The sequence below is a fragment of the Ornithorhynchus anatinus genome, chromosome 3 (genome assembly GCF_004115215.2).
Source record: "Ornithorhynchus anatinus isolate Pmale09 chromosome 3, mOrnAna1.pri.v4, whole genome shotgun sequence".
NCBI lineage: Eukaryota > Metazoa > Chordata > Mammalia > Monotremata > Ornithorhynchidae > Ornithorhynchus > Ornithorhynchus anatinus.
Window position 1 is genome coordinate 84,274,920 of NC_041730.1, and position 27,692 is coordinate 84,302,611.

General features: G+C 44.0%; 1 protein-coding gene across 4 annotated transcripts in view; it reads right to left on the reverse strand.

Annotated features, from left to right (window-relative positions):
• Window positions 1-1,134: 1,134 nt before the first annotated feature.
• Window positions 1,135-27,692, reverse strand: part of FAM149B1 (family with sequence similarity 149 member B1) — a 34,898-nt gene continuing 8,340 nt past the window's right edge. For 3 of the 4 annotated variants that reach the window (XM_029060323.2, XM_029060325.2, XM_029060326.1), the window contains 11 exons: window positions 27,233-27,349; window positions 25,600-25,770; window positions 25,065-25,252; window positions 18,727-18,860; window positions 16,477-16,586; window positions 13,938-14,162; window positions 10,615-10,738; window positions 9,262-9,387; window positions 4,681-4,762; window positions 2,690-2,824; window positions 1,135-1,469 (listed from right to left, as the gene is read on the reverse strand). In XM_029060323.2, the coding sequence (XP_028916156.1) occupies window positions 1,396-1,469; window positions 2,690-2,824; window positions 4,681-4,762; window positions 9,262-9,387; window positions 10,615-10,738; window positions 13,938-14,162; window positions 16,477-16,586; window positions 18,727-18,860; window positions 25,065-25,252; window positions 25,600-25,770; window positions 27,233-27,349 (1,486 nt within the window). In that variant the 3' untranslated portion in view covers window positions 1,135-1,395. The remainder of the gene's footprint in view (window positions 1,470-2,689; window positions 2,825-4,680; window positions 4,763-9,261; window positions 9,388-10,614; window positions 10,739-13,937; window positions 14,163-16,476; window positions 16,587-18,726; window positions 18,861-25,064; window positions 25,253-25,599; window positions 25,771-27,232; window positions 27,350-27,692) is intronic. The other variant, XM_029060324.2, reaches the window with a different exon arrangement.

Genomic DNA, 27,692 nt, shown 5'->3' on the forward strand with positions numbered 1-27,692 from the left:
ATCAGGTTGTCCCACGTGGGGCTCACAGTCTTAATCCCCATTTTACAGATGAGGTAACTGAGGCACCGAGAAGTGAAGTGACTTGCCCAAAGTCACACAGCTGACAAGTGGCCGAGCCGGGATTCGAACCCATGACCTCTGACTCGATAGCCCGTGCTCTTTCCACTGAGCCACGCTGCTTCTCAGCTGCTGCTGCTTGGGTTAAGATCCTGCGGTGGGGGGAAAGTCACGTTCAGGAGATTTTCATCCACTGACTCTTCTGATCATTTAAACTGTCATGGAGAAAAATTTCTCCAAGTGAATTTGTTTCAAAAGTAAAGCAGGTTGGATTCCCCCTGTTCCGCCGTGCAACTTTTCATGTGACAGGGTAGCATTAGAAAATGTAAATGACATTCCCCTCCCCCCCAGCCCTACTTTATGATCATGACGTCCACTTGACATTAAGACCTGAAACTACTATAGTGTCAAATTTTATTGCAAATTAAATTACATTATAAATTACACAGTTCTTGGTAAGCTACATTTGTGACCACTGCAACTCTTATCTATGTTCATCAGTGCCATTTCAAACCCTTCTGAGGTAGTAGGAAAAAACTCCCACTCAAATCACTTATTCTTGTTTTACAATTTTAAGTTACAGCTTCAACCCCCCACAGCTAGCGGGGCTCCTGTAGTTTTTCCACAAGAAAATAACTGATCCTCCAAGCACTCCTAATGCTTCAAGGAAAACCTGACAAAATGAAAGCCTCATTTTACAGAGCCTAGCTGATGAAAGGGTATTTTATATATAAAATAGAACCTTTTTTATTAAAAAAAAATAGAACTAGAAGAGCATTGCTTTTAAATGAGACTGCTTACTTTATACTCATGCTTTTGCTCTCCCCTGTTTTAAGGATGGCTATTACTTGTAGAGAGAGGTATGGGAATGATATGCTAGATATTGCTAATTAAAATCAAATTACTTCCCAGAAGCTTTGATGTATTTAACAGTTCCCTTGAGGCTGATGGCTCTTAGGCTACACAGAAAAATCATTGCTGCTTTTAGTTCATCTCTCGCCATAATTGAAATACTGAGGTAATTGAACTGATAATTTTGTTTAAAGGCAAAAAAGTGAGCACTGATTTGGAGATAACTGATATTGCTTCTTTAGGTTAAAAGTGGTTAAGCTTTATTGTCCAATAGAGCACGTTAACGTCTGGAGGAAGACAGCTGGAGGTGTTTAGACAGTCTTTGGCATATATTGTTTGTTCTTCGTGTTAAGCTGTAGAAAAGTAACTTTATAAAGATCGTTTCGAGTCTCATCAACAAGTTCAGCACCAGTGCGACGACCCAATACATTCCTGAAGAATTAGATCTGCCTAATCCAAGTCGACAACAGATTCTTCCCATTAATACTAGAGGCCCTGTCTGGTTCGACTGATGGATCCATCCTGGTTGTGAAATCTCATGGAACTATGTAATTGAAGACCTATGGAAAGAAAGATGACATACCTCAAAATTGACTTTAATTGGAGAGCCTGAAATAAGTTCTAAATAATATGCTAGTGAAAATATTGAAATGAACTTGAGGTAACACTGATAATTGAGTTCCCTGTACAAATGAAAACAAATCATATGGGGGAAGTGAGACCGTGGTCAGATCTTTTAAAGGCTGCTGAATCAGGATGTGTTGGCCAACTACTTCAGACCTACCGATGGGCTTACTAATCAAAAATAGAAAACCAGAAAGAGGTGGTAATTTTTTTTTTTAATTTTCTTTCTAAAATTACATTGGGTTCCAACCTGTAAATACATAACTGCTTCTCCAAGTCCTTATCTAGAACCCAAGTAGGCATGCCTGGCCTCATCCAATTCCTGACGGCATTCGCGGGGGGGGGGGGGAGGGGTGTTTGTTAAGTGCTTACTATGTGCCAAGCACTGTACTAAACACTGGGGTAGATACAAAATAATCTCAGATTGGGCACAGTCTAAGTCCCACATGGGACACACAGTCTTAAGCCCCATTATACAGATGAGGTAAAAGGCACAGAGACATTAAATGACTTGTGTGCGGTCACACAGCAGCCAAGTGGCAGAACTGGATTAGAACTCATGCTCTTTCCAACAGGCCTTGCTGCTTTTAACTATTTTGCATATTATTGTTTCTATGTTATCATGGTACTTGTTAAATGTTTATTATGTACCAAGCAATATACTAAGCACTGGGGTAGATACAAGATAATCAGGGGGCTCACACTCTAAATGGAATCTTAACAGATTACCAGTATACTTAATGGCAACAACTCAAATCTAAGAATTAAGCCAAGAAAGAATTCTCATTTTTAACAGGCCACAGAACAGTAAATGTATTTCATTTTTTCTGGGGAAACAAAATATTTTTTTGGTGGGGTGAGAAATCTGGCCTACCGACCAATTTGTGGAAAAGCAGGTGGAGATCCTACTTGACTCCTGCCTGCTGCCGCTTTCTGAGTTGCTGTTCCTTGGGCAGCACCCACAGGCTGGATTTGTCAATAAAATCAGCAAACTGACTTGGAAATAAATAGGAGTTCCTGTGGGCGTATTTGCAGTTTTAAACCCATCTCCCCTCACACCAGTTGTCTCACGAACACTTGGGAGGAGGGACACATATCCCTTCCCCAGGCCCCCAGACTCTAATTTCTCACTCACCCCTGCTCTGTAATGTCTTACCCAGTGAGTGCTGATCTTTTTTGTCTTCCTCAGCTTTTTCTGGAGAATGACCGCGGTTGTTGTGATGAAGAGAGCCAATGTATGAAGAACTAGGTCCCCCTAAACTGAGTCCTGCCATTCCGGTGTTAATGGAATCTGGGGAAAACAAAAAAATTATGTTTTAAACAAGATGGCCCAAATCAGTTGTAGACTTACTCTCCATATCTCTATCTGGTCCAATTACAAATCTTACCCAGCTTTATCAAAACCGACTAGGTCTGTTTGGCAAAACCTAGTGCTATGCTGTTATTTGCACACGTGGAATATTATGAAGCCTGTTGCTTTGTTTGCCTCCCTCCACCATCTAGTAAAAAGAATCAGAAAACATTGCTCCCTTCATTTCACTCCAATTTAAATTGTTAAACCTGGAAAACAGAAAAAGCACCATAATATACCTAGGCTGAGATTCAAATGCTGGGAACTGGACGCTTTATGTAATATAAAAAAGCAGCAGACTTTCTGGCAGCATCTCTCCCAAGTGTGATCGCTTTATGATCATCACACTTGGGGAAATCATTGCTATCTCCTAAATTTATACCTCCGGGTCTGTCTGTGGGCCCTTCCCTCCCCTCCTTGAATTTAACACCACAAAATCTGAATCACCCATCTTACATCCAAGTGTTCCCATCGCCATTCAACGGTGTCCCTGCTCTTGGAATCATTTCTGATGTTTCTTTCTCATTTGCTTCCATGTGCAACCCGTCCCTAACTCTTGCAAATCCTTCCTCGAATTTTCACACAATCATGGTACAGGGCTTTGAACCCAATTGGGATCCCCTCACTTCACTACCTTCCCACTTCTGCCTTATCCCTGTTCGTCCTTCTGCCTATGCAAAGGAGCTCAGTGACCCCAGTTTCGGACTGTTTCTCCTCCAAATCGATGCACACTGCATCATTCCCTCTACTTCAATTCTCTCTCTGCCTCCTCTGGGCTAAATACACTGTCCCTCCCATCTTTCACAGCACTATTTAAACCTATCTCCTCTTTAGAACCTTCCCACACTAATCCCTTCTACCCCATCCCTGTCTTCAGGCACTTCATCTCTTTAGGGAACGTGTCCATTAATTCTGCTGTACACTCCCAAGGACTTAGCTCAATAAATAACCACTGATTGATCGAGTGATTTAGACTTATGTCCATGGCACTTGATTCTCACTTATTTTGAAGTATAACTTATTGCAACTTATTTTCTTGATATGGGTCTCTGGAGGCAGAGGGTAAAAAAACAAACCACAAGATAGTCGTGATTTCTATGATTTTATCACATATTTGTCCTAAATGATATCCCAAAGAGCTAAATGTTCATGCTGTCCAAAACATGAGAGAATAAAGTACATTAACTTCCCTTTTCAGGTTTACATGGTGCAAACTTGCACAGTTTGCCTAATTCTTTGAGTATCTGTGTTAGTTTTTTCTCCCCACACATGCCAATAATAATAATAACAAAAACTGCAGGTATTTAAGTGCTTACTAGCACGGAGGTGGTCATTAAAACCCCATCCCTTCCCTGGCTACACTCTCATTTCCTCACTCCTCCCTTCTGCATCACCTGTAAACTTGGATTATTTGTTCAGGTCCACAGCACTTAGGTATATATCCATAATTAAATTAATGTCTCCCCTTCTAGACTAAAAACTCATTGTGGGCAGGGAATGTGTCTACCAATTCTGTTAGACTGTTCTCTCCCCTGTGCTGAGAAGAGTGCTCTGCCCACAGTAAGTGCTCAGTAAATATGATTGGGGTAGATGTAAGATAATCAATTTTAAGTTTGTAGAGAGCAGAGACCATATATTCTTTTATGTTCATCTCAATGCATAAAACAATATGCTTCCCAAAGTGCACACTAAATAAACGTTCTGGAATATTTATCTTGCCTACTGCCGAGATATAATGCCTTAATGGTATAATTATAATCATAATTATAATGGTATAATTAAATTTCTGGGCTTACCTGTACCTGCGGGTCCTCTAGTAGCACGAGACGGGCCAGAATAATCAATAACTGTGCAAGAACGACGATACTGTGTATCCGGCTAAAGAGAAAGAGCGGACAGCTTTCAAACTACTTGCCCTGTGACTTTCTCCTTTGGAAGAATTCCGACTTAAGACTTAATCTTTTGATTCATTTCGCAAAGGTGTAGAATCGTCGGTACATTTTTCATCTCCTTTCCCAAATTTCTATATGATCATTCAGAAGAATGATCTGGGCAGCAGAGTGAAGTATGGGCTGGGGCGGGAAGAGGCTGGAGGCAGGGAGGGCAGCGAGGAGGCTGGTGCGATAGTGGAGACGGGCTATGAGAAGTGCTTGGACCACGGGATGGCCGTTGGGGTGGAGAGAGGAAGGAGTGGATTCTGGAGATGCGAAGACAGAATCAACAGGATTTGAGGTCTAAAGAAGTGGGCTGCCAGAGAGATGAATCAAGGATACCACCAAGGTTGCCAGTTTATGAGCAGGGATGATAGTACTGTTAATAAAAACAATAATATTCATTGGATCATATTTTTTGAACACTTACTTTGTGCAGAGCACTGTACTAAGCGCTTGGAAAGTACAATTTGGCAACAAATAGAGATAATCCCTACCCAACGGGCTCACAGTCTAGAAGGGGAGAGACAGACAATAAAACAAGTGGACAGGGATCAATTGCATCAATGTAGATAAACAGATTTATAGATATATACACATCATTAATAAAATAAGTAGAATAACAAATATGTACTTATATACACAAATGCTGTTTGTGGGGGGGAAGGAGGTAGAGCAGAGGGAGGGAGTAGGGGCGATGGGGAGGGAAGGAGGAGCAGATGAAAAGGGGGGCTCAGTCTGGGAAGGCCTCCCGGAAGAGGTGAGCTCTCTGTAGGGCTTTGAAGGGGGGAAGAGAGCTAGTTTGGTGGATGTGAGGAGGGAGGGCATTCCAGGCAGAACAGATGAGAACGAGGCCCAGTGAGGAGGTTAGCGGCGGCAGAGGAGCGTAATGTGTCGACTGGGATGGAGAAGGACAGAGGGAGGTGAGATAGAAGGGGGCAAGGTGATGGAGAGCTCTGAAGCCAAGAGTGAGGAGTTTTTGCTTGATTTGAAGGTTGATAGGCAACCGCTGCAGATTTTTTGAGGAGGGGGGTGACATGCCCAGAGCGTTTCTTTAGATAATCTGGGCAGCAGAGTGAAGTACAGACTGAAGTGGGGGAGAGACAAGAGGTTAATAATTATTGTATTGTACTTTCCCAAGTGCTTATTAAAGTCCTCTGCACAAGTAAGCACTCAAATAACAATGACTGATTATATTTGTAGTTGTCTCTATTTACCAAGCACCGTACTAAACACTGGGGTAGAAGACAATTGAGTCGGACCCACTCTCTGTCACACATGGGGCTCATAATCTCAGGAGGGAGAACAGCCAGAGGAAGGTACTTCAGCACAGAGAAGTGACCTTGGTCTCACAGCAAGAAAGTTGCAGATGTGGGAGCAGAACTCGGGTCCCCTAAGTCTCAGGCCCAAACTCTTTCCATTAGCCAACTGTTAAAGGAGTACAGTGCTCCGCACCCAGAAAGCACTCAGTAAATACTCTGAGCCCTCATTTCCTTTTCTTCCACGGTTCCCAACTGTGATCAACGGGGTTCAAACAGTCACAGAGAACAGGAAAGATGTGGAAGTTCAGTTTTGGACATGTTGCGATGGAGGGGCTAGCCGGAGATCTAAGTAGAGATGTCATGAAGGCAGAAGGAAATGCAAAATTGCTGAGAAGGAGAGGGAAAAGCTAGAAAGGGAGATCTGGAAATCAAGGAGACCAGACGGGGATCCAGAAGTAAGCCTTGAGTGATCCCTCAGCAAGGGGGTGGGAGGTAGAGGAGGAGCTGGCAAAAAAAAAAAAGATTGAGGAGTGGCCAGAGAGAGAGGAGGAGAACCGGGAGAGGACATCATCAGAGAAGCCAGAGTTAGTGTTTCCAACAAAAAGGATTGGTTCTCAGTGTGGAAGTTTGCTGAGAGGTCAAAGAGAATTCGTATGGAATAGGCTTGGCAAGCAGGAGGTCGTAAGACACCTTGGAGAGGGTAGTTTCAACGGAGGGGGTGGAAGCCAAATTGCAGGGGGTCAAGGAGGAAGTTGGAGGAGAAGTGGAGGCAGCAGGGGTAATCAATCAATGGAATCGGTCAGTAGGCGCTTATTGTGTGCAGAGCACTATATGAAACACTTGGGAGAGTACAACACAACAGTAGAATAAACACATTCCCTGCCCACAATGAGTTTACAGTCTAGAAGGGGAGATGGACATTAATGTCAATAAATAAATTACATATATTCATTCATTCAATCGTATTTATTGAGCACCTGCCATGTGAGGAGCACTGGATTAAGCGCCAGCTGTATTTAAGTGTTGTGGGGCTGAAGTGGGGTGAATAAAAGGAGCAAGTCAGGGCTACCTAGGAGGGAGTAGGAGAAAAGGAAATGAGGGCTTAGGGTATGTCGAGTGCTTTCTGTGTGAGGAGCATTATATTCCTTGAACTCTTTCAACATATTTATATTACATTCCTTTCAAGGAACTCTTTCAAGGAACTTGGACAGGAGCAGTAGGAAGGAGATGAGGCAATGGCTTCAGGGAGCAGTGGGATTGAGAGTGGGTTTTTTTAGGCTAGGAGACAAGTGGGTGTGTTTGAAAACTGAGGGGAAGGAGCCACTTCAGAGTGAGAAGATGAAAACGGTAGTCAGGGAATGAAGAAGGATGGGCACAGATGTTTTAGTAAAGTACAAAAAGATGGGGTTGGAGGCACAGGAAAAGGGTGACTATTTCAAAAGCAAGTGGTAGATCTCTTGAGAGAAGGCCGGGAAGGATGAGAGAGTCAAGAGGGAGGGGAGGGAAGGGCTGGGACTGGGAAGGAGACAGGGAGATTTGGGAGAAGTTACTCCTGATGGGGCTTCAATTTTGTCAAAAAAGCAGATGGCAAAGTCACCAAGGGCGGAAGAAACACAAGGCAAGACCATCAGAAATAGTTGGTCCAGGCAAGGGACTTGGAAGTCAATAAGAAAGAAGTAGTATTGATGCACCGAGGACAGGGCAGAGTTCTAGCAAGTGAGGATAAGTTTTAGATGGACAAGATCGGACTGATGCCTGGATTTCCACCAGCAGCATTCCATGGTGCACAGGCCAGGAGGGGAGGACGTGTCCTCTGGAGGGTGATCTAGTACTTCAGGATGTTCTCTGCCCCTATATTTCCCTCTAATTCAACAGGATAAAGACACCACCAAGGAAACATCCTGCTTCAGGCGTAGAAAGTCGGAACTGGGAGCTAGCAGTCAGAGCGCAGTGGCCAACACTCATTCTTTAGGAATACCACCCTGAGGTTCTAGAGAGACATTACAGCGTGGCTTAGTGGAAACAGCCCGGGCTTGGGAGTCAGAGGTCATGGGTTCTAATCCCGACTCCGCTGCTTATCAGCCGCGTGACCGTGGGCAAGTCACTTAACTTCTCTGTGCCTCAGTTACCTCATCTGTAAAATGGGGATGAAGACTGTGAGCCCCATGTGGGACAACCTGATAACCCTGTATCTACCCCAGCGCTTAGAACATTGCTTGGCACATAGTAAGTGCTTAACAAATACCAGTATTATTATTATTACCTCAGAGTTCAGAAGTTCTTTTATTTATTTTACACAATTCTGAACATGAACAGTAGAAAGTTTATTTCTATAAAGGACAAGTGATATTTCCCAAAATGAATTTCATTCCCAAGTTTTCTAGAAAATCTCCTAGACATCCAGTTTATGGAAGAAGCGAATTTGAATCACAGTAAAATAATGTCCATCAAATCCTTGTTACCCAAAACTTCCCTCCCTGAAGGCCATCCAGTTACATTTTGTAGAAGTTTCTAAACAAGTATTTGTAAAACTCACAGTGGGAACTCTAGGAAACAGAGCAATGACTTTCCTCCTCATTATTTCTCTTTTTATCATGTACAGAGGATATTAAGTCTAGCACAGCAACATAAATATTTCAAATTTAAATACACAAAATGGAATACTGCTTTCAGAATCTTAGCTTCACACCCTATAGTATGCCTTATTCCAGCTTAAATTCACACCCCAGACTACTCTTTTTTAAAGACCAAAAGAAAGCCAAGTGAGCAGAGTGTTTGCAACTCTGGTTGTTCACAAGGTGTTAAAACTTGCCACTGCTCATGCTCAGGAACACAATTCTGAGATAACTGGGTTTTGCAAAGTCTCATTTCTCAATGCCTCCACAAGGTGTTTTATTAAAATCTACTTTTTAACGAGTCAAATGATGGGTATCTTCATCCCAATCAAGGTTAAGTGACTCGCCGGCTTAGCCCACGGACATGGGGCAGAGTCTGAAATCCAATTGCTGAGAACTGGTCTTCCAGGACAGTTTCTTAAGTTTGCTTCTGCTCCATGACGTTCTTAATCAGAACCTCCTGGGTCTCCTGCAGCAAGAAATCTCTAGCTCTGCTCACCACTGCGCTGGTTTCTTGCTCAGCTACCATCTCATGTCCCCAAAACATAGGCTACATGTTCGTTCTTTACCAAAAATGACTGTGAGGTGTTGGGTCTGGAGAAAAAGTCGGGTAAGAGCAGTCTCTCCTGAGGGTATTGGTCATCAGTCTCATCTACCAGCGCACTCCGAGCTCGGCTGGAGTAAGTCCGGGATTTCTGGGAAAAGGCAAGGGGTGAGGGGTCAATCCTATTTTGTTATGGACATTCATTTCTCTTAGACTGTAAGCTCTTGGCGGGCAGGGAATGTGTCTACTAACTCTGGTATACTGTACTCTTCCAAGTGCTTAGTATAGTGTTTTGCATAGAGTAACTGCCCGATAAGTACCGCTGACTGACTGATTTGTTGCCTATGAACTTGCTGATGAGTCTTTATAAGATATCTTAATGAAAAGCATATCCAAATTCCGTTTGCTTTACTCCAGGAAGTTTAGAGAACAAAAATATTGCTGGGACATTGAATTCAGTAGGAACGCTTGACAGAATTTCCTATGCAGAGAGAATAAAACTGTTTTCACATGGGCATTGACTAAGTGGTAATGAAAGCGCTAGATAAATTTAAGAAGCCATGCCTGAGGGAGAAATTCCCAAAGGAAGACTGAGATGGACTTCAAAGTGAAGAAATTGGAAGGAAAAGGCCGCGGAAGAAATGAGAGAAGGCATCCACGGTCCGAGGAAGGAAGGAAATGGGTCACTAATTCCCATGATTCCAAGTTAGGGAATTACTGCAATTCACTGGCCAAAGGCAGCCCAGGGACAACCTACAGTCAAGTTAAAAACCTTGCACAAAATCCACATGACTTGGCCAAACTAACAATGGCCGACGTGCTTTTTCATACTAGTCCTCCTTGTCATAACTCAGGATTCCAGGGTTCTGCTGGGTTCGTAAAAAGCTGAAAATTTTTGTGGTGAGATGTATCCTTGTTTGTGTCCTCGGACAGGCCTGTCTACCCTCCTGATTGACAGCTGCTGACTAGGGTACTGACAGCTCTGCATTTTCCACTCTCACCCATCCTGCTTTCGGTTTGGATTCTGATGCCAGGAAGACCCCAGATACAGCCCATCATCTCTGGGCCTAGACCTAATAGATCGGAAACCACCTCCCTCCGCTTAGGAGGATCTCCTATCTCCATGAATGGAGGCTCTCTACTGGACAGAAGGTGTCCAATCAGAGCTGGAAATAGGGAAAAGATAAAATGGAATCTATCAATCAAATGGATGGGAGGAAATGATCTGGGGCTTCAAATTAGCCTGCTTGGTACAGTCCCCTGCTAAAACCAGGCAGATCGTGCACCACAAACTTTGCTCCATGTAGACTCAAGCATCTTGTTCCTGGCCAGATAGGGTCATTGAGAAGTGACCAGTGATAAGGCCGGGGACACTTACCATCTGTCTTTGTGATCCTATGATACTCAAGTGTTCCACATCTGCTGTGCCAATGGGTGGGAGCAGGTTGTTTCGACTAAGAGGTTTTGGAGAGGTAGTGGGCAGTGAGTCAGCGGCAGTTGAGCTGTAATTACCACCAACGCACATCAAAATGGAAAAAAGAAAAGTTAAAACAAAATATTAGAAGACGAAACTAACCTCACAACTTCTAGGAGTAACGTACTAGCACAGAGAAGTAGCTTGGCCTAGTGGATAGAGCACGGGCCTGAATGTCAGTAGGATCTAGGCTCTAATCCCTGCTCTGCCTCTTGTCTTCAGTAATTCACCTTGGGAAAGTCACTTCACTTCTCTGTGCCTCAGTTACCTCATCTGTAAAATGGGGATTAAACTGTGAACCCCAAGCAGGACAGGAACTGTGTCCAATCTGACAACTAACCCAGTGCTTAGTACGGTGCCTGGCACAAAGTAAGAGCTTAACAAATACTATTAAAAAGCCCCAAATGTATTCAGAGCTGTACATAAGGGTACTTTTGCTTTCAGACAAGTGTAAAAGAAAGAGGCAGATTTCTTTCTCTGTAATTTAAATGGAGTTTATTGGACAGTTTTCTTTTGAAAGTTGGTGCTGGGCAACTTTTACAACTTAGTTTATCTTCTCTTCTAATCCTGGACTGATAATGTAACTTTACAGACAGCATTACTAATAATCGACTAAATAGGAATTGATTAAATTTAACTTTATCAATGGTACTTATTAAGCGATTATATGGAGAACACTGTACTAAGTGCTTGGAAGAGCACATTATTAGCCAAGGCCCCACATGACTCCTTCCCCTTCTTTCTGTCTGAGCAGTAATCTGATAGCAAGTGATCTCCATTCCGTGAACAGAGCTGAGTTTGTTGGCTGGGTCCCCCGCAAAATGCCCCTCTATGCCCAAGACCAAGAGAACCGGGATCCTGGCACCCAGCGTGGCGCAGTGGAAAGAGGACGGGCTTTGGAGTCAGGGCTCATGAGTTCGAATCCCAGCTCTGCCACTTGTCAGCTGTGTGACTGTGGGCAAGTCACTTAACTTCTCTGTGCCTCAGTTCCCTCATCTGTAAAATGGGGATTAAGACTGTGAGCCCCACGTGGGACAACCTGATTCCCCTGTGTTTACCCCAGCGCTTAGAACAGTGCTCTGCACATAGTAAGCGCTTAACAAATACCAACATTATTATTATTACCTTGCTGTGCAAGAGAGAGAGAGAAAGGGAGACAGAGACACACTGAGGGCAAGAGCCCGTCTCACACTCAGGTTCTCATTTGATATCTGTGGTGGACACGAGGATCGCCCAGAGGGTTTATCACTTGGTTGGTCACTTCCTTCTCCACCCATACCATCCACTGTGCTGCCTTAATATGCTCTGACATGTTCCCTACACTTAGCATGACCATTCAGATGAGTTTCTCGCTAGGTAAAAATCATCGTCTTTGCCACTTCCCACTTCTTGGTGGCTGTAGCAGGAGCAGAGATCATCTCCTTCCCTATCTCAGCGGGCCTTCTGGTCAATTTCCCTTTGACGCAAGCAACTCTCTTTCAGTATTGCCTCCGAATACCCCCATCCCTTAACGCACGATTCTTCTGTTATCTTAGGGACCAGGTTCCCTTAGAAAGGGTCTCCTGTGAGGGGTGTCTCAACATTAACCCTTTCTCTCTCCCCTCCCCTCCCTACCCCTCTAGCATACTCCGCTACAAAACACGGGTTCCCTCCCCTCAAGGAACTTCTTACGGCTTAATGTAGGAGACAGACAAAATAATTTACAGAGAGGAGGAAGAAGAGAAAGGAAAGATGGATAGGTGAATAAAATAAGCGCTTAAATAGTAGAGTTAGCAACTTGATTGCGTACAAAAGCACTTGATATGGGTGCGTTAGTGCTGAGGTGATAGTCTGGGATGGTGTGATCTGGAGAAAAGAAAAATGAATTGGGGAAATCTTTCTGGAGGAAACAGACTCCAGGAAGCAAAGTGAAGTGTGAACTAGAGAAGAGAGAGTCTGCAGACAGGGAAACTAGTGAGGGGACTGTTAGAGAAGTCTGGCCATAATATGATGAACATCTGGACCAGAGTGGTGCCATCTGGGGAAAGAGGAAGGATTAGATCCAAAAAATATTGTGGAGGAAAAATTAACAGGATTAAACGACAGACTGAACGTGAGACTCGAAAGAAAGGAATTAAGGATAATATCAAGGGCTTCAGAGATAGGCACGACGAACACTGTTCTCAGGTGGATTTGGAAAGACGAGTTCAGTTTTAAGCATATTTAGCTTAAGCTGCCAGTGGGGCAACGAGAGGAGGCAAGAGAAAATTTGATTCTGCAGAGCAGGTGAGAGACTAGGGTAGTGAGACAGACTGGGGAGTCATCCACATAGAGGTGGGGGTTAAAGCCATGAGAGCAGATGAGCTCCCTCGACCAAGGTAGTGAGTGCACAGTGAGAAGAGAAGGATACCCAGAAAACAGCTTGAGGGATACCCTTAGTTAGGGAGTGAGACACATAAAAAGACACTCAGAGGCCAGAACAATAGGAAAATCAGGAGAACTGTGTTGGATAATGTTTCCAGGAGAAGGGAGTGGTCTTCCCCCTTCTCCTCCCCACAACACCTGTGTATATTTTTGTACATATTTATTACTCTATTTTCTTAATGAGGTGTATATATCAACGATTCTATTTATCTATTTTGATGGTATTGATGCCTGTCTACTTGTTTTGTTTTATTGTCTGTCTGCCCCTTCTAGACAGTGAGCCCATTGTTGGGTAGGGACTGTCTCTATCTGTTGCCGAACTGTACTCTCCAAGCGCCTAGTTCAGTGCTCTGCACACCGTAAGCGCTCAATAAATACGATTGAATGAATGAATGAACAGTGTCAAAGGTAGTCAAGAAGTCAGGGAGGATTAGGATAAAAAAATCAATTTTGATAGATTTCTAGCAGGTGGGACTTCTATTATTAACTGAGCTTGTGGCCTACAGAGAAGAGCGAGGGACTGAGTTCTGGTCCTGACTTTGCCTGACATGTGCCCTTGGACATGTCCCTTAACTTCTCTGTGCCTCGGTTTCCTCGTCTGTAAAACGGGGATTAAATATCTGTTCTCTCTCCCTCTTAGCCTGCGAGCTCCTGTGAGACAGAGACTGCGTCTTTTCTCTCCCCAGATTCAGCACAGTGCTTGGCCCACAGAAAGCACTTAGCAAATACCGCTATACATATCATTTGCATTTTCTCTCCCTTTTTTTAGCACCAGATAACTCCCCAACCTCAAACCTCACAGAATTTACGATTTGTACACATACAGTCGTGTTCCTCTGACGACATCCTCCTTGGGTCTTGGTGTCCCTGAGTGAGAATGGCTGACGTTGATGGGGTGAAGGGTGCGTGGTGGAGGGTTGCGTCTTCTGGCGGACTGTGCGCTGTACAACAGAGAAGACGTACTGAGCTCCAGGGGACGATTTGGCCAACTTCGGTTTGACAGAATGGTGCTGGACCGAGGCCTCGTAAGGAGCTTATCATCCAGATCTCTAGTGGAGGAAAAGAAACAAAGCAGAATTCGTACATTACAGCATATAAATAGAACTCCTCTGAGTTCCATATGTTCTTAGATCCCTTAGAAAAGATCTTCATATATGAGAGGGAAACTAATCTCCAAGAATAGATTCACCCATGCTTGCAAATTGATTTTAGACCTGGCTGAAGTGAATTAACCAAATTCAGCTTAATTAATAAAGCTACAAATTGAGGTAGTTTGGAGGTTAGGGAACTCAACCGTCCAATCTCTGCATCCTTCTGGGCCTCCTCAAGAGCTGGGATGATGATACACACCCAGTAGGGGCTTCATAAATATATGCTGTCTGACTTACTCAGCAGGGCCTGGTGGATAGAGCACGGGCCTGGGAGTCGGAAGGACCTGGATTCTAATCCTGGCTCGGTCACTTATCTGCTGCGTCACCTTGGGCAAGTCATTTAACTTCTCTGGGCCTCAGTTACCTCATCTGTAAAATGGGGATTAAGACTGCGAGCCCCATGTGGGACAGGGACTGTATCCAACCCAATTTGCTTGTATCCTCTCGGGCGCTTAGGGCAGCTCTGGCACATAGTTAGCGCTTAACAAATACCGTAAGTATTATAATTATTTCCAAAGACTGTTCAGCCTTCTCCTGACCCAACGATTCCTGTGCCTCTCAATAGAGACAATCAGGGTGTGATGACTAGCCATTACGACGGGGAATTCAGTGATAAATATTTGCCCTTTGTGAACCAAATTCAGCTTAATTAATAAAGCTACAAATTCATGTAGTTTGGAGGTTAGGGAACGTCTGTGGAGTTTTTTTAGGGAGGTGGGGGGGAATTTGAGGTAATGCTCTAATTTCCATCAACCTGATGTCAAGGATAAGAGCTAATTGTTATGAGATCACTAGAGAGCACCGCAGTCCAATGCAGGGACAAGTAAACCGAACACCAGACGGCCGAGGGATTTCAAACAGCTTTTCCAGGGTGACTTTCAAATAGCTTTACGGTCTGAGCTTCAATTTCCCCATCTAAAAATGGAAGCAGTAACTCCTTCCCCTCCTTTCATCTCTGGAACAGTGTGAGGATAGCCAAAAATAAGTGGGTTTGGCCAAAAAAAAAACAATTTAATTTCAAGGTGGCCTGGTGAAAAGAACAGGCCTGGGAGTCAGAGGACCTGGGTTCTAATCCCAGCTTGGCCATATATCCGAGTGTGACCTTGGGCAGGTCAATTTAACTAATTGAGAGAAGCAGCGTAGCTCAGCGGAAAGAGTCCGGGCTTGGGAGTCAGAGGTCATAGGTTCGAATCCTGGCTCTGCCACTTGTCAGCTGTGTGACTGTAGGCAAGTCACTTCACTTCTCTGTGCCTCAGTTACCTCATCTGTAAAATGGGGATTAAGACTGTGAGCCTCACGTGGGACAACCTGATTACCCTGTATCTACCCCAGCACTTAGAACAGTGCTCTGCACATAGTAAGCACTTAATAAATACTAACATTATTATTACTCTGTGTCTCAGTTCCCTTATCTGCAAAGAGCAAGGGCTTGGGAGTCAGAGGTCATGGGTTCTAATCTCGGCTCTGCCACTTGTCTGCTGTGTGACCTTGGGCAAGTCACTTCACTTCTCTGTGCCTCAGTGACCTCATCTGTAAAATGGGGATTGAGACTGTGAGCCCCACATGGGACAACCTGATTACCTTGTATCTACTCCAGTGCTTAGAACAGTGCTTGGCACACAGTAAGTGCTAAACAAATACCAGAATTATTATTATCATACTTAGTCAGTGAGCCCCATGTGGGACCAGATTATCTTGTATCTATCCCAAACGTAGTATACTGCTTGGCACGTAGTAAGTGCTTAACAAATACCACAATTATAATTATTGTTATAATTAGGTACTATTTTTCTCAGACAGGAGGAGGTTAATCAGACCATACCAAACACCATTGACCCTCAAGGGAAGCCATAAATGGAAGGGCAGGAGTACTCTGGACAAGAGCTTTGGCTGAATTTGATAAGGTACCCCTAATGTTCTTAGATGGAGTTTCAGCTGTTTAAAAAATTATTCACTGCTTGCTTCTCAGTGACTGAATTTCCTAGCATTGATGAAATAGTTTCTTGACAGTCCTCTCCATAAGGAATGTGGAATATGTGTATAAAAAAAAGTCTCCATAAGTAATATTTGAGAAATACAAGAAATCTAGAACCACAAAATACTGGATACAAGAAGTATTGAGCCATCACCCAAGATGCCTGAATTTTTTTCATTGTCTGAAGAACCCATTAAATTCCAGTCATTACAGATTTTTAAAAATGATTTTTCTTACAAGATTCTGTCCATTAGGGAGAGGTTTCTCGGATGTAATGGCATCCCGTGAATCAGCAAGCCATTCAGATTTTGCTGAGGACTTCCACTTGCTCCCTGACAGAGATTCATCTATAAGCCAAAACAAACCATTACAGAATCCTTCATTTAACTCCACCCCAGCTTGGTAGTGTCACCCTTGACAAATATTACTTTAATAAAAGCCAAGAACTTCTGAACTAGGAACAGTGTCACGATTGGATCTCTTCCCTTAAGCAAGTAGCTAACTCAGTACGGTGTTATACTTCATCGTGAAATAACTGGATTTCCTCATTTTGTTTTAAAATCATGGCTCCAATGCTTCAGCTGAACAGCTGGGAGGCCCAAGAGAAAGTCATGGGTTAATACGACCTAGTTTCCGAACAGTATCTGCATCTCTTCTGTGTGAACGGCAAAACTGGAAAAATCTCTGAAACTCAGACTGATGGCCAAAGAAAGGCAGAAACATCATCCACCAGAATGGCATTGGCACGTCTTTACTTTCTCCAGCATGCATACTTGAAGCACTTTCCCCCCATTTTTGGTTTGGGTGCCACATCTGGGTTAGGAGCACTTACACACACAAGATGGAAGATTCAAGAACAACAGAGAGGATAATAGCAGAAAAGTAGGGTAAGGAATGGTAAGAGAGAGGAGAAGGTTCGGGGAGTAGAAGGGGAAAAATTAAAAGCAAAAAACTGGTAGTTATCCCTGTTTGTGGTTTGTTCTCATTCTGAACTTTTTAGGAACATCTATTCCTAAAGCATGTGAAGAGCTGATGAGAATATAAACTCCTGATTAATTACAAATTACACCCACAGAGTTCTGGTTATCTGAAAGGATCTGGTTTATGACTGTCTTTTCTCAACGAATGAAAATGAGTTACTCATTGACTGAACTACTCTTTGATCGGAATTGCATCATTTAGTCCATTACATCTATAAATGAAGAGCGTCCATATTTCAGTTAACAACTTACGCACTAGAGGTGATATGAAAACCAGAAATACAACTAATATTCGAACACCAAAACACAATCAAAAGAATAACAATGACAGATGCCTGAGTGGCAGAAAAGCGGGCGGGGGGGAGAGGGCGCCTAGTGGAAAGAGCAGAGGAACAGGAGTCAGAGAACCTGGGTTCTGATCCCAGTTCCACCCTTGCCTGCTGTGTGACCTTGGACAAGTCACGTAACTTCTCTGTGCTTCCAATCCTCTTCTGTAAAATGAGGAGTCAATACCTGTTCCCTCTCCCTCCCCCTTAGACTGTGAGCCCCACACAGGATAGGGACTGTGTCTGATCTGACTGTACTAGATCTACCCCAGTGCTTAGTACAGTGCTTGGCACATATAAGTGTTTAATAAATCCCATTATTATTATTGTTATTAATTATTACTCCTCCAACGCCTAATGTTCAATGCTCTACAGTGGATGCTTAATCAATCCTGCTGACTAATTAATGAATTAAGAGAAGCAGCGTGGCCCAGTGGAAAGAGCACAGGCTTGGGAGTCAGAGGTCACGGGTTCTAATCCCAGCTCCACTGCTAGTCAGCTGTGTGACCTTGGGCAAGTCACTTAACTTCTCTGTGCCTCAGTTACCTCATCTGTCAAATGGGGATTAAAACTGTGAGCCCCACGTGGGACAACCTGATCACCTTGTATCCCCCAGAACTTAGAACAGTGCTTTGCACATAGTAAGCACTTAACAAATACCACAATTTATTAATGGGTGCTATTTCCCAGCTGGGAAACAAGATCTACCTCTCTAGACTGTAAGCTCATTGTGGGCACTTTTTTGTTATACTGTACTATCCCAAGTGCTTAGTACAGAGCGCTGCACACAGTAAGAAGCAGCGTGGCGCAGTGGAAAGAGCACGGGCTTTGGAGTCAGGGCTCATGAGTTCGAATCCCAGCTCTGCCACTTGTCAGCTGTGTGACTGTGGGCAAGTCACTTCACTTCTCTGTGCCTCAGTTCCCTCATCTGTAAAATGGGGATTAAGACTGTGAGCCCCACGTGGGACAACCTGATTCCCCTGTGTTTACCCCAGCGCTTAGAACAGTGCTCTGCACATAGTAAGCGCTTAACAAATACCAACATTATTATTATTATTATTAAGAGCTCAATAAATACAACTGACTGACTGCCTTCCCAAAAGACTTGCCTGGACTCCCTTAAAAGTGCAGCCCCAGGTCTGAGGGGATAGAATTGCCCGGGCCGCTCGATCTGGGCTTACCGAGTTTGAGGTGAAGGAGAACACCTTAGTCTGGGGCACTCGAGGTAACACCAGTGGCTGAGGCTCGCAAGAAACACAAGGACTGCCGGTGCCTGACCTCGCTGGCTCTATGGTCAGCACGTTGCTCTCATCATCTGTGGTGGGGGACAAAATCCACGTGGGGGAAACACGTTAGTAGGCACAGCTGCTTCAAAATACTGTCTTTTATCTAGCTTTGCAATGGATTCGCTGCACCCTGATTGATCAGAGAGGTGAATCGTATGCAGGGAAAACGAAGCCCTGGGCTTGATGTTTCCTTACTTTGAAGGTCGAATAAACCTCAGCTCCCAGAAACCATGCTTGACCATGATTTGGGGATTAAAATGTAAATCGCCACAGTCTTCTATCGTCTGATAACTCTGCCCCATACATATGTGTAATTTGTGAGGTAGTCAGATAGTTGTCCTTCACACTCGATGGAGATGCCACTGAAGGTGAAATTCACTTCTTCATTCATTCAATCGCATCTACTGGGCGCTTACAGTGCACTTATGAGTAGGTGACTGAAAAGCCCAATTTTGCCTCTGCACTGCACACACACAAACGCTGGCCCTTGCTCTGTTTCCACGCTTGTCTGCAGCAATTGATACTGTTTTCACTCTTGCCTCCTCACCTCACGACCCTGTCGGAGCTTCAGCTTGAAAAGAGCTCCTCCTTTCTTGATTCCAGTGCACCACACTGACTGATCTATCTGCGGCAACTGATCTCCAGTTCCCAGCTGGGACGCAGCATCGGCTGAGGCTTTATTTTACCGTGTGCTTAAAATGTTTCCTCTGCCTCCTCATTTTCTATAAGCCAATTTCATCTTTCCTCCCTGTAGCTGCTTGGATATACTGCGGCTCATCCATTCTCCTCACTTGTCCACCAAGTGCCGTTGTGTTATAATGACTTCATTTTGCCCTATCCCTGTCCTTCTTTCTTAGGGAAGCTGCGTGGCTCAGTGGAGAGAGCCTGGGCTTGGGAGTCAGAGGTCATAGGTTCGAATCTGGGCTCTGCCACTTGTCAGCTGTGTGACTGTGGGCAAGTCACTTAACTTCTCTGTGCCTCAGTTCCCTCATCTGTAAAATGGGGATTAACTGTGAGCCTCACGAAGGACGACCTGATTACCCTGTATCTCCCCCAGCGCTTAGAACAGTGCTCTGCACATAGTAAGCGCTTAACAAATACCAATATTTTTTTTTCCCTAGCTCCGTCCCTCGTCCCCCACCCCCACGATGCTGGCCCGTCAGCTCACTCCCATCCAACCCCCTGGTATCGTCTCCTCCACCATCCCCCGCCCCGCCGCCTCAGCTAAGTGTGGCCTACGAAACGCCCGCTCCAACATGGGAAAGCTTCCCTTCATCCTTGACCTGATCCTGATCCAGTCACCGCTTCTCCTCACCATTACTGATACCTGACTCTCCCCAGGTGAAACTGTCTTCCCTGATGCTCTCTCCAGAAGGGGCCTTGCCTTCTCCCACTCCCCAAGACTCAGTGGGTAAAGGGGAAGGTTTGACTTCTTTCTTGCTCCCCAGTGCCACTTCTGCATCATTCCCCCTCCCTCTCTTTTCCCTTTCTTTGAAGCCCATATCATCCATCTCAACCATCGACTCGAGATACTAGTCACGGTCACCCCAGGTCCCTCCTCCTTCAACTTTCTGAACCATTGTGGTCCTTTTTTCATATTCCTTCTCTTTTTCTCCATCCTTACATTGATCCTTGGAAGTTCACTATAATTATAATGATAATGGTATTTGTTAAGCGCTTACTATGTGCCAAGCACTGTTCTCAGCGCTGGGGGGGGCGGGATACAAGGTAATGGGGATTAAGACTGTGAGCCCCACGTGGGACAACCTGATTCCCCTGTGTCTACCCCAGCGCTTAGAACAGTGCTCGGCACATAGTAAGCGCTTAACAAATACCAACATTATTATTACTGCATCAGCCTCCTCACTGATCTCCCTGCCTACTGTCTCTACAAACTTAACCCTACTGCCTAGATGATTTTTCTTAAAAAAAACATTCAGTCCATGTCTCCCCACTCCTCAAGAACCTCCAAGTGTTGCCCATCCACCTCTGCATCAAACAGAAACTCCTTTCCACTGGCTTTAAAGCACTCACTCAGTTCACCCTTTCCTACCTTACCTCACTGATCTCCTACTTTATTCCACTAATCCCAACCTACTCGCTGTACCTAGATCTTGTGTATCTCGCCACCTACCCACTCCCGTGTTCTCCCTCTGACCTGGAATTCCCTCCCCTTTGATATACGACAGACCACCACTCTCCCCACCTCCGAGACTCCCCACCTCCAAGGCCTTATTAAAATCACATCTCCTCCAAAAGGCCTTCCGTGACTAGCCCCATATTTCCCTTACTCCCTCTCCCTTCTGCATTACCCACGCCCTTGGATCCATACCCTTTTAGCACTTGATATTCAATCCCACAGCACTTATTTACATATCTGTACTTTACCGCCAAACAGAAATTCCTTACCATCGGCTTTAAAGCACTCAATCAGCTTGCCCCCTCCTTCCACACCTCACTGATCTCCTACTACAGTCCAGCCCACACATTGCCCTCCTCTACCGCCAGCCTGTTCACTGTGCACCAATCTCATCTTTCTCACCATCGCCCGCTCTCCCATGTCCTCCCTCTAGCTTGGAACTCCCTCCCCCTCCATGTGGGCAGAAAACGAGTCTGCCGATTCTGTCACAGTAAACTCTCCCAAGTGCTCAGGATAGTGATTTACACACAGTACGTGCTCAATAAATACAACTGATCAGATCAACACTCTCCCAACCTTTAAAGCCTTAAAAAGGTCACATCTCCTCCAAGAGGCTTCTCCAATTAAGCCCTCTCTTCTCTAACTCTCTCTCCCTTCTGTGTGTTTAGGTCCAGGAATCTGTACCTTTTGGGCATTAGGTATTCACCCCACCCTCGGCACTTCTGTACATTTCTGTAAATTATTTATATTAATTTCTGTCTCCCCCTCTAGACTGTAAGCTCATTGTGGATAGGGAATATGTCTACCGACTATTGTACTGTATCCTTCCAAGTGCTTAGGACAGTGCTCTGCATGGTAAGTACTCAATAAATACCACTGGTGATTTTAATATCTGTCCCCACCCCGGATCGTGGGTTCCTGTGATCAGGAAACATGATTACCATCTCTATTGTACGCTACTCTCCCAAGTTCCTGGTACTCTGCACACAGTAAGTGTTCAATTAATACAATTGATTGATTCTCTCTTGCCATTGGATGTTAAGTGTAGCCCTGTAGCCCAGAATCCCTCATTATCATGTTTACTTGACCTTATACATTCTCCGGTATCTGAAAGACTCAAGCTTCCTGAGATGATTTTGCTGTGTGTAGGAAATAAAATAATTTCACGAAGTTTTCTGAAACACTGTGATTAAGCAGGATGCAGGAGATTCAGTTTTCAGGACTAAGTATTAAAAAACAAATTATTCCTTTTTCAAGAAAAATGTGGGGAAAAACCTTAATTTGGTAAAGACCTTCTACACAGCAGGCAGACTCATAGGGAAGGTATTAAGTTCAGGGATTCAACCCCATATCCACAGCTGCCTTCAAAATTGCCAAGTGCAAACTTCTCCTAAAGACTGTTGAACTTTTATAATTCCTGTAGTTGCCACATGCTTACAGACATATGTTTGCCTCAGTCGATCAATCAATCAATCAATGATATTTCCTGAGTGATTACTATGGTAAAGCACTGTATTAAGCTCCTGGGAGAGTACAACAGAATTAGCAAATTCCCTGCCCGTAACCAGTTTATAGTCTAGATGGGATTGTAGTTTTCTACTTGTAGTAGAAAAGAGGAGAGAGGAGAGAAAACCCAGTCTTTTCCTGTCAGTCGATAGTGTTTATTGAGCATTTACTGTGTGCAGAGTGCTTAGTACTCAACTGTATATATCTTCATTACCCTATTTATTTTGTTAATGAGATGTAGATCACCCTGATTCTATTTATTTGCTATTGTTTTAATGAGATGTTCTTCCCCTTGATTCTATTTATTGCCATTGTTCTTGTCTGTCTCCCCCGATTAGACTGTAAGCCCGTCAAAGGGCAGGGACTGTCTCTATCTGTTACCGATTTGTACATTCCAAGCGCTTAGTACAGTGGTCTGCACAAAGTAAGCACTCAATAAATACTATTGAATGAATGAGAGTAGAACAATATAAAAGACCCAGTCCCTGCTCATAAGGAGCTTACAGTTTAAGGGGCTGTAGAGACATACTCTAGAGACCATAAGCTTTTCTTTGACCCTCGTATTGATCCAGGTACTTCGGCTACGAAATAACCTGCAGAATTCTTTTCCTTGACATTTACAGACTCTCACTGAAAGCAGAGCACACGAACCAAGGTTCCAGGGTAATTGACTAATTCTCTTCCAAACCTCTCACTGAGGAAAAGGGTCCCGCTGCTCTCTCATGGGGAGGAAGGGGAAGTGTTTTGCCTTCAACCTTGGCAAATGGAGGAGCTGGGAAATAGAAAAATTGTTTTATTTTCCAATCCTTCGAACACCCTCTACTGTGTGTGGTGGGGAGTGAAAAGGTTTGAAAGTGCTAGAGGACAAGGAAAAAAGAGTTTGAAGTGGGAGGTGCTATAAAATAAAGTCAGGTAATTGGTGCTAAATAATAGAGTATTATTTAGGAGTGTGTGAATCCAATACTACCTGGCTTTTTTTATTAATAGTACTATTACTACTACTAATAATAATAATGGTGGTATTTGCAAAGCACTTACTATGTGCAAAGCACTGTTCTAAGCGCTGGGGGGATACAAGGTGATCAGGTGGGGCTTTCCATGTGGGGCTCACAGTTTTCATCCCTGTTTTACAGATGAGGTAACTGAGGCACAGATAAGTTAAGTGACTTGCCCAAAGTGACACAGCTGGCAAGCGGTGGAGTCTGGATTAGAACGCATGACCTCACTCACCTCTGACTCCCAAGCCCGGGCTCTTTCCACTGAGCCATGATTACTACTATTACTAATCATAAAAAAGCCAGATAGTGTTGGATTAATTCATTCATTCAATAGTATTTATTAAGCGCTTACTATGTGCAGAGCACTGTACTAAGCGCTTGGGATGAACAAGTCGGCAACAGATAGAGACAGTCCCTGCCGTTTCCATCCTCCTAAATAATAATAGTAATAATAATATTTGTTAAGCATTTCCTATGTGTCTAGTACTGTCCTAAGCACTAGGGTAAATACAAGCCAATCAGTTTGGACACAGTCCCTGTTCCACATGGGGCTCACAGTCTTAATCCCCATTTTACAGAAGAGGTGACTGAGGCCCAGAGAAGTCAAGTGACTTGCCCAAGGTCACAGAGTAGACAAATGGCGGAGCCAGAACTAGAACCCAGGACCTTCTGAACCACTTAAGAAACCCTTAAGACCACGTCGACCGCAACCACCCTATGCCCGGGAAACCAATCAATCCATCGTCTTTACATCACCAGGTAGGAATGCCAGGGCAACAAGACGCAGTTTTGAAGTGGATGGCTTCGCTTGACTCAGTCACTCTGAAGAGGAAAGGCAAGTGTCAAAACTCTGTCCAAAGCTCCCACTGATACCCAGCGATTTACACCCTAAAGTCCTTCAATTACTCTACACGACTTGTTTCCGGAAGTGGAGCCCTCTAGGATGTGAGCGTTTGTTTTCACACGATCAATCAATCAATCAATTATTGAGCGCTTTCTGTGTGCAGAGCATTGTACTAAACACTTGGGAGAGATCACTACAAGAGAATCCTGAGAACACAACTGCCAAGGTGACAAGAGTGACAGGAGCAATAATAACTTTACGATCCATAAAATATCAGGATGAGAACATCAAATTCCCACTCAACATGTCAAATGGGAAAGGGAAAGCCTAAAGATTATGTTTTCTAATGACTCATAAAGTATTAGCAAAAATTAAATACGCCCAGTTCTCGTAGAACGGAAAAGCTGCACTGAGGAAAACTTGGGGTGACACATTCATCTATTCTGACGCCATCTGTATGTACAAGTAATTTCTTGTTTGGAAGTTCCCAAATTTCCTAATCACATTTTCCCAAAAACGCATATTGAAAATGCAGATTATGGCAGAATTGAGGATTAACTACACAAATATTAATTTGCAGAAAATGAATTGGGCGGAAACCCTCTAAAAAAATCTAGCTCTACGAAGTTGTAGTCGCTAAATTTAATAGGCTAAAGATGAAAGGTCCTCTGCCGAGCCGAGGGTAATCAATTAGATTATAAGATTATCGTCCATTTTTACATTAAACTTTCACTCTGATCCTCACCTGATGCTGATCCCTCCCAGTACTTGCGGATCAGCTCCTCCATACAGTCAAGGACTTTGCTCCATACGTGGTCAAATACATAAGCCAACACTGCCTCCTTCATGCAGTAGAATGGAGAAATGGGTGGGTAACCTAATTTCCGCCTCTCTGAAGACACTCCTGATTTCTTTTCATGTAGCATCTCTTCCCTACAGGGAGGGAAGTGAGAAAAAGTAGAGAATGAGTGGGGAAGAGACTTCGTGATTACTTTCTGCCGAGTGCTCAACAAACTCATCTCTGTGTGAAGCCGCCTTTAAAGTCCACAGGGCTCAAAGCAGAGAAGAGTCGTAAGGAGGAGATGAGCCTCAATCGAGAACCTGATGTCACCGAAAAACTAATCTCTGAAGCTCAGGCTAACAAAAAGATTTAACATCAAAACACAAAGACTGAGGTCAAGCTAATTAATTACGGTTGAGATTTGCAATACAGAGTGAAAATTAGATATAAAAGACAGCAACAGGGAAGGGGATAAAATCTTAAAAGACAAAATACCTACATGTCTCTGCAGTCAAATGCTAAGTATTCCTCTATTATTCCTTCAGAGACGATCACACTTTCTTCCTCTTCTTCGCTTTCGGTAGAGTACAGACTCGGAGATTGAGGGATAGAAGAAGATTTATGGAGGTGAGAAACAGAGAGGGGTAACTTCTTGCCCCTTATTCCAAACCTAGGAAAGAGAAAAACGGCATTTTTGAGAAACAGGAGGCAAGAGCGCAGTCTTTCTAAACACACCACTGCCACCTAAGGAAGATTACTGGGCCACTGCCTAGCCAAATCTTTCTCCACCGGCACACTTAGTTGGCACCTCTGGTCTAGAATCCAAGAATCCACTCCCTTTGGGTACCCGCTTCCTTTGGCCACCATACCAAATTCATACCAAATATTAACAAAAACTCATCATTGGCTTTAAAGGACTCAATCCCCTTGCCCCCTCCTACCTCACCTCGCTACTCTCCTAATGCAAACCAGCCTACGCATTTCGTTCCTCTAATACCGATCTTCTCACTGTACCTCGATCTCATCTATTTTGCCGCCGACCTCTCCCCCAGGTCCTGCCTCTGGCCTGAAACACCCTCCCTCTTCAGATCCGACAGACAATTACTCTCCCTGCTTTCAAAGCCTTATTGAGGGCACAACTCCTCCAAGAGGCCTTCCCTGACTAAGCCCTCCTTTCCTCTTCTCCCACTCTCTTCTGCATTGCCTCGACTTGCTCCCTTTATTCAGCCCCCTTCCCAGCCCCACGGCACTTATGTACATACCTGTAATTTATTTCTATTAATATCTGTCTCCCTCTCTAACAACAAGAATAATAATAATTAATAATTATGGCATTTGTTAAGCGCTTACTATGTGCCAAACACTGTTCTAAGCACTGGGGTACACGCAAGGTAATCAGGTTCGTCCCACGTAGGGCTCACAGTCTTAATCCCCATTTGACAGATGAGGTAACTGAGGCACAGAGAAGTTAAGTGGCTTGCCCAAAGGCACACAGCAGACAAGTGGCAGAGCTGGGATTGGAACCCACGTCCTCTGGCTCCCAAGCCCGGGCTCTTTCCACTAAGCCATGCTACTTCTCTAGATTGTAAACTCACTGAGGGCAGGGAATGTGTCTGTTTAATTTTACATTGCGCTCTCCCAAGCATTCAGTACAGTGCTCTGTACACGGGAAGCATTCAATAAATACTCCTGAATGAATGCATGAATTGAACCAAGACGGTTGCCTGTAACTTGGTTTCCTTCCTCCCAAAATAACAGCAAACACGACCATCCCCCTTATCACAGGGCACAACACACCGGTGCATTTATATTATTATTGAAAATCATTTTCACTGTCTTACTTGAATTTCCCAAAGAGCTGGCACTTGGGAAAGAGAAGCCAGACCGAGCTCTGGAGGTTCAAACAAGATTTAATGAGATGTACATCCCCTTGATTCTATTTATTGCTATTGTTTTTGTCTGTCTCCCCCGATTAGACTGTAAGCCCATCAATGGGCAGGGAATGTCTCTATCTATTCCCGATTTGTACACTCCAAATGCTTAGTACAGTGCTCTGCACATAGTAAGCGTTCAATAAATACTATTGAATGAATTGAATGAATGAATGAATGAATGAATGATCCAATACTTACACAGTAGAATCTCTCTCTTGGGGAAAGTTGATCTCCTGGGAAGTTGAAGTAACAGAAGGGGATGTGGGATATAATCCATAACCTTCACATGGAGTGACTATCTGCTTACCCAGAATCCTTCATACGAGAGAAGCACAGTAAAACACTCAAAAGTCTTACAATCAAAAAAACCAACATTTGACAAGCATGTTCACTATTGAAAGCTTTAGGACTAAATGTCAATATGCTACACAGAAGTCACAATCCCATATTAAAAGTGATCAAAAATGGGGAGAGCGGGGAAGAGAGTGTAAGCAGAATCTTTTCAACACAATTTTTTAAGCTTGGGTAGGCCAGCCGAAGGATTCTTTAGTTCCTTTTTATTGTTAAAAATCTGAAGTCAAGAGGACTAAGAGAGGAGATGGCTTTTCCAAATTAGAAAATTTGGCTGCTTGAGAAAAATGCTGTCTTTCTCTTATTA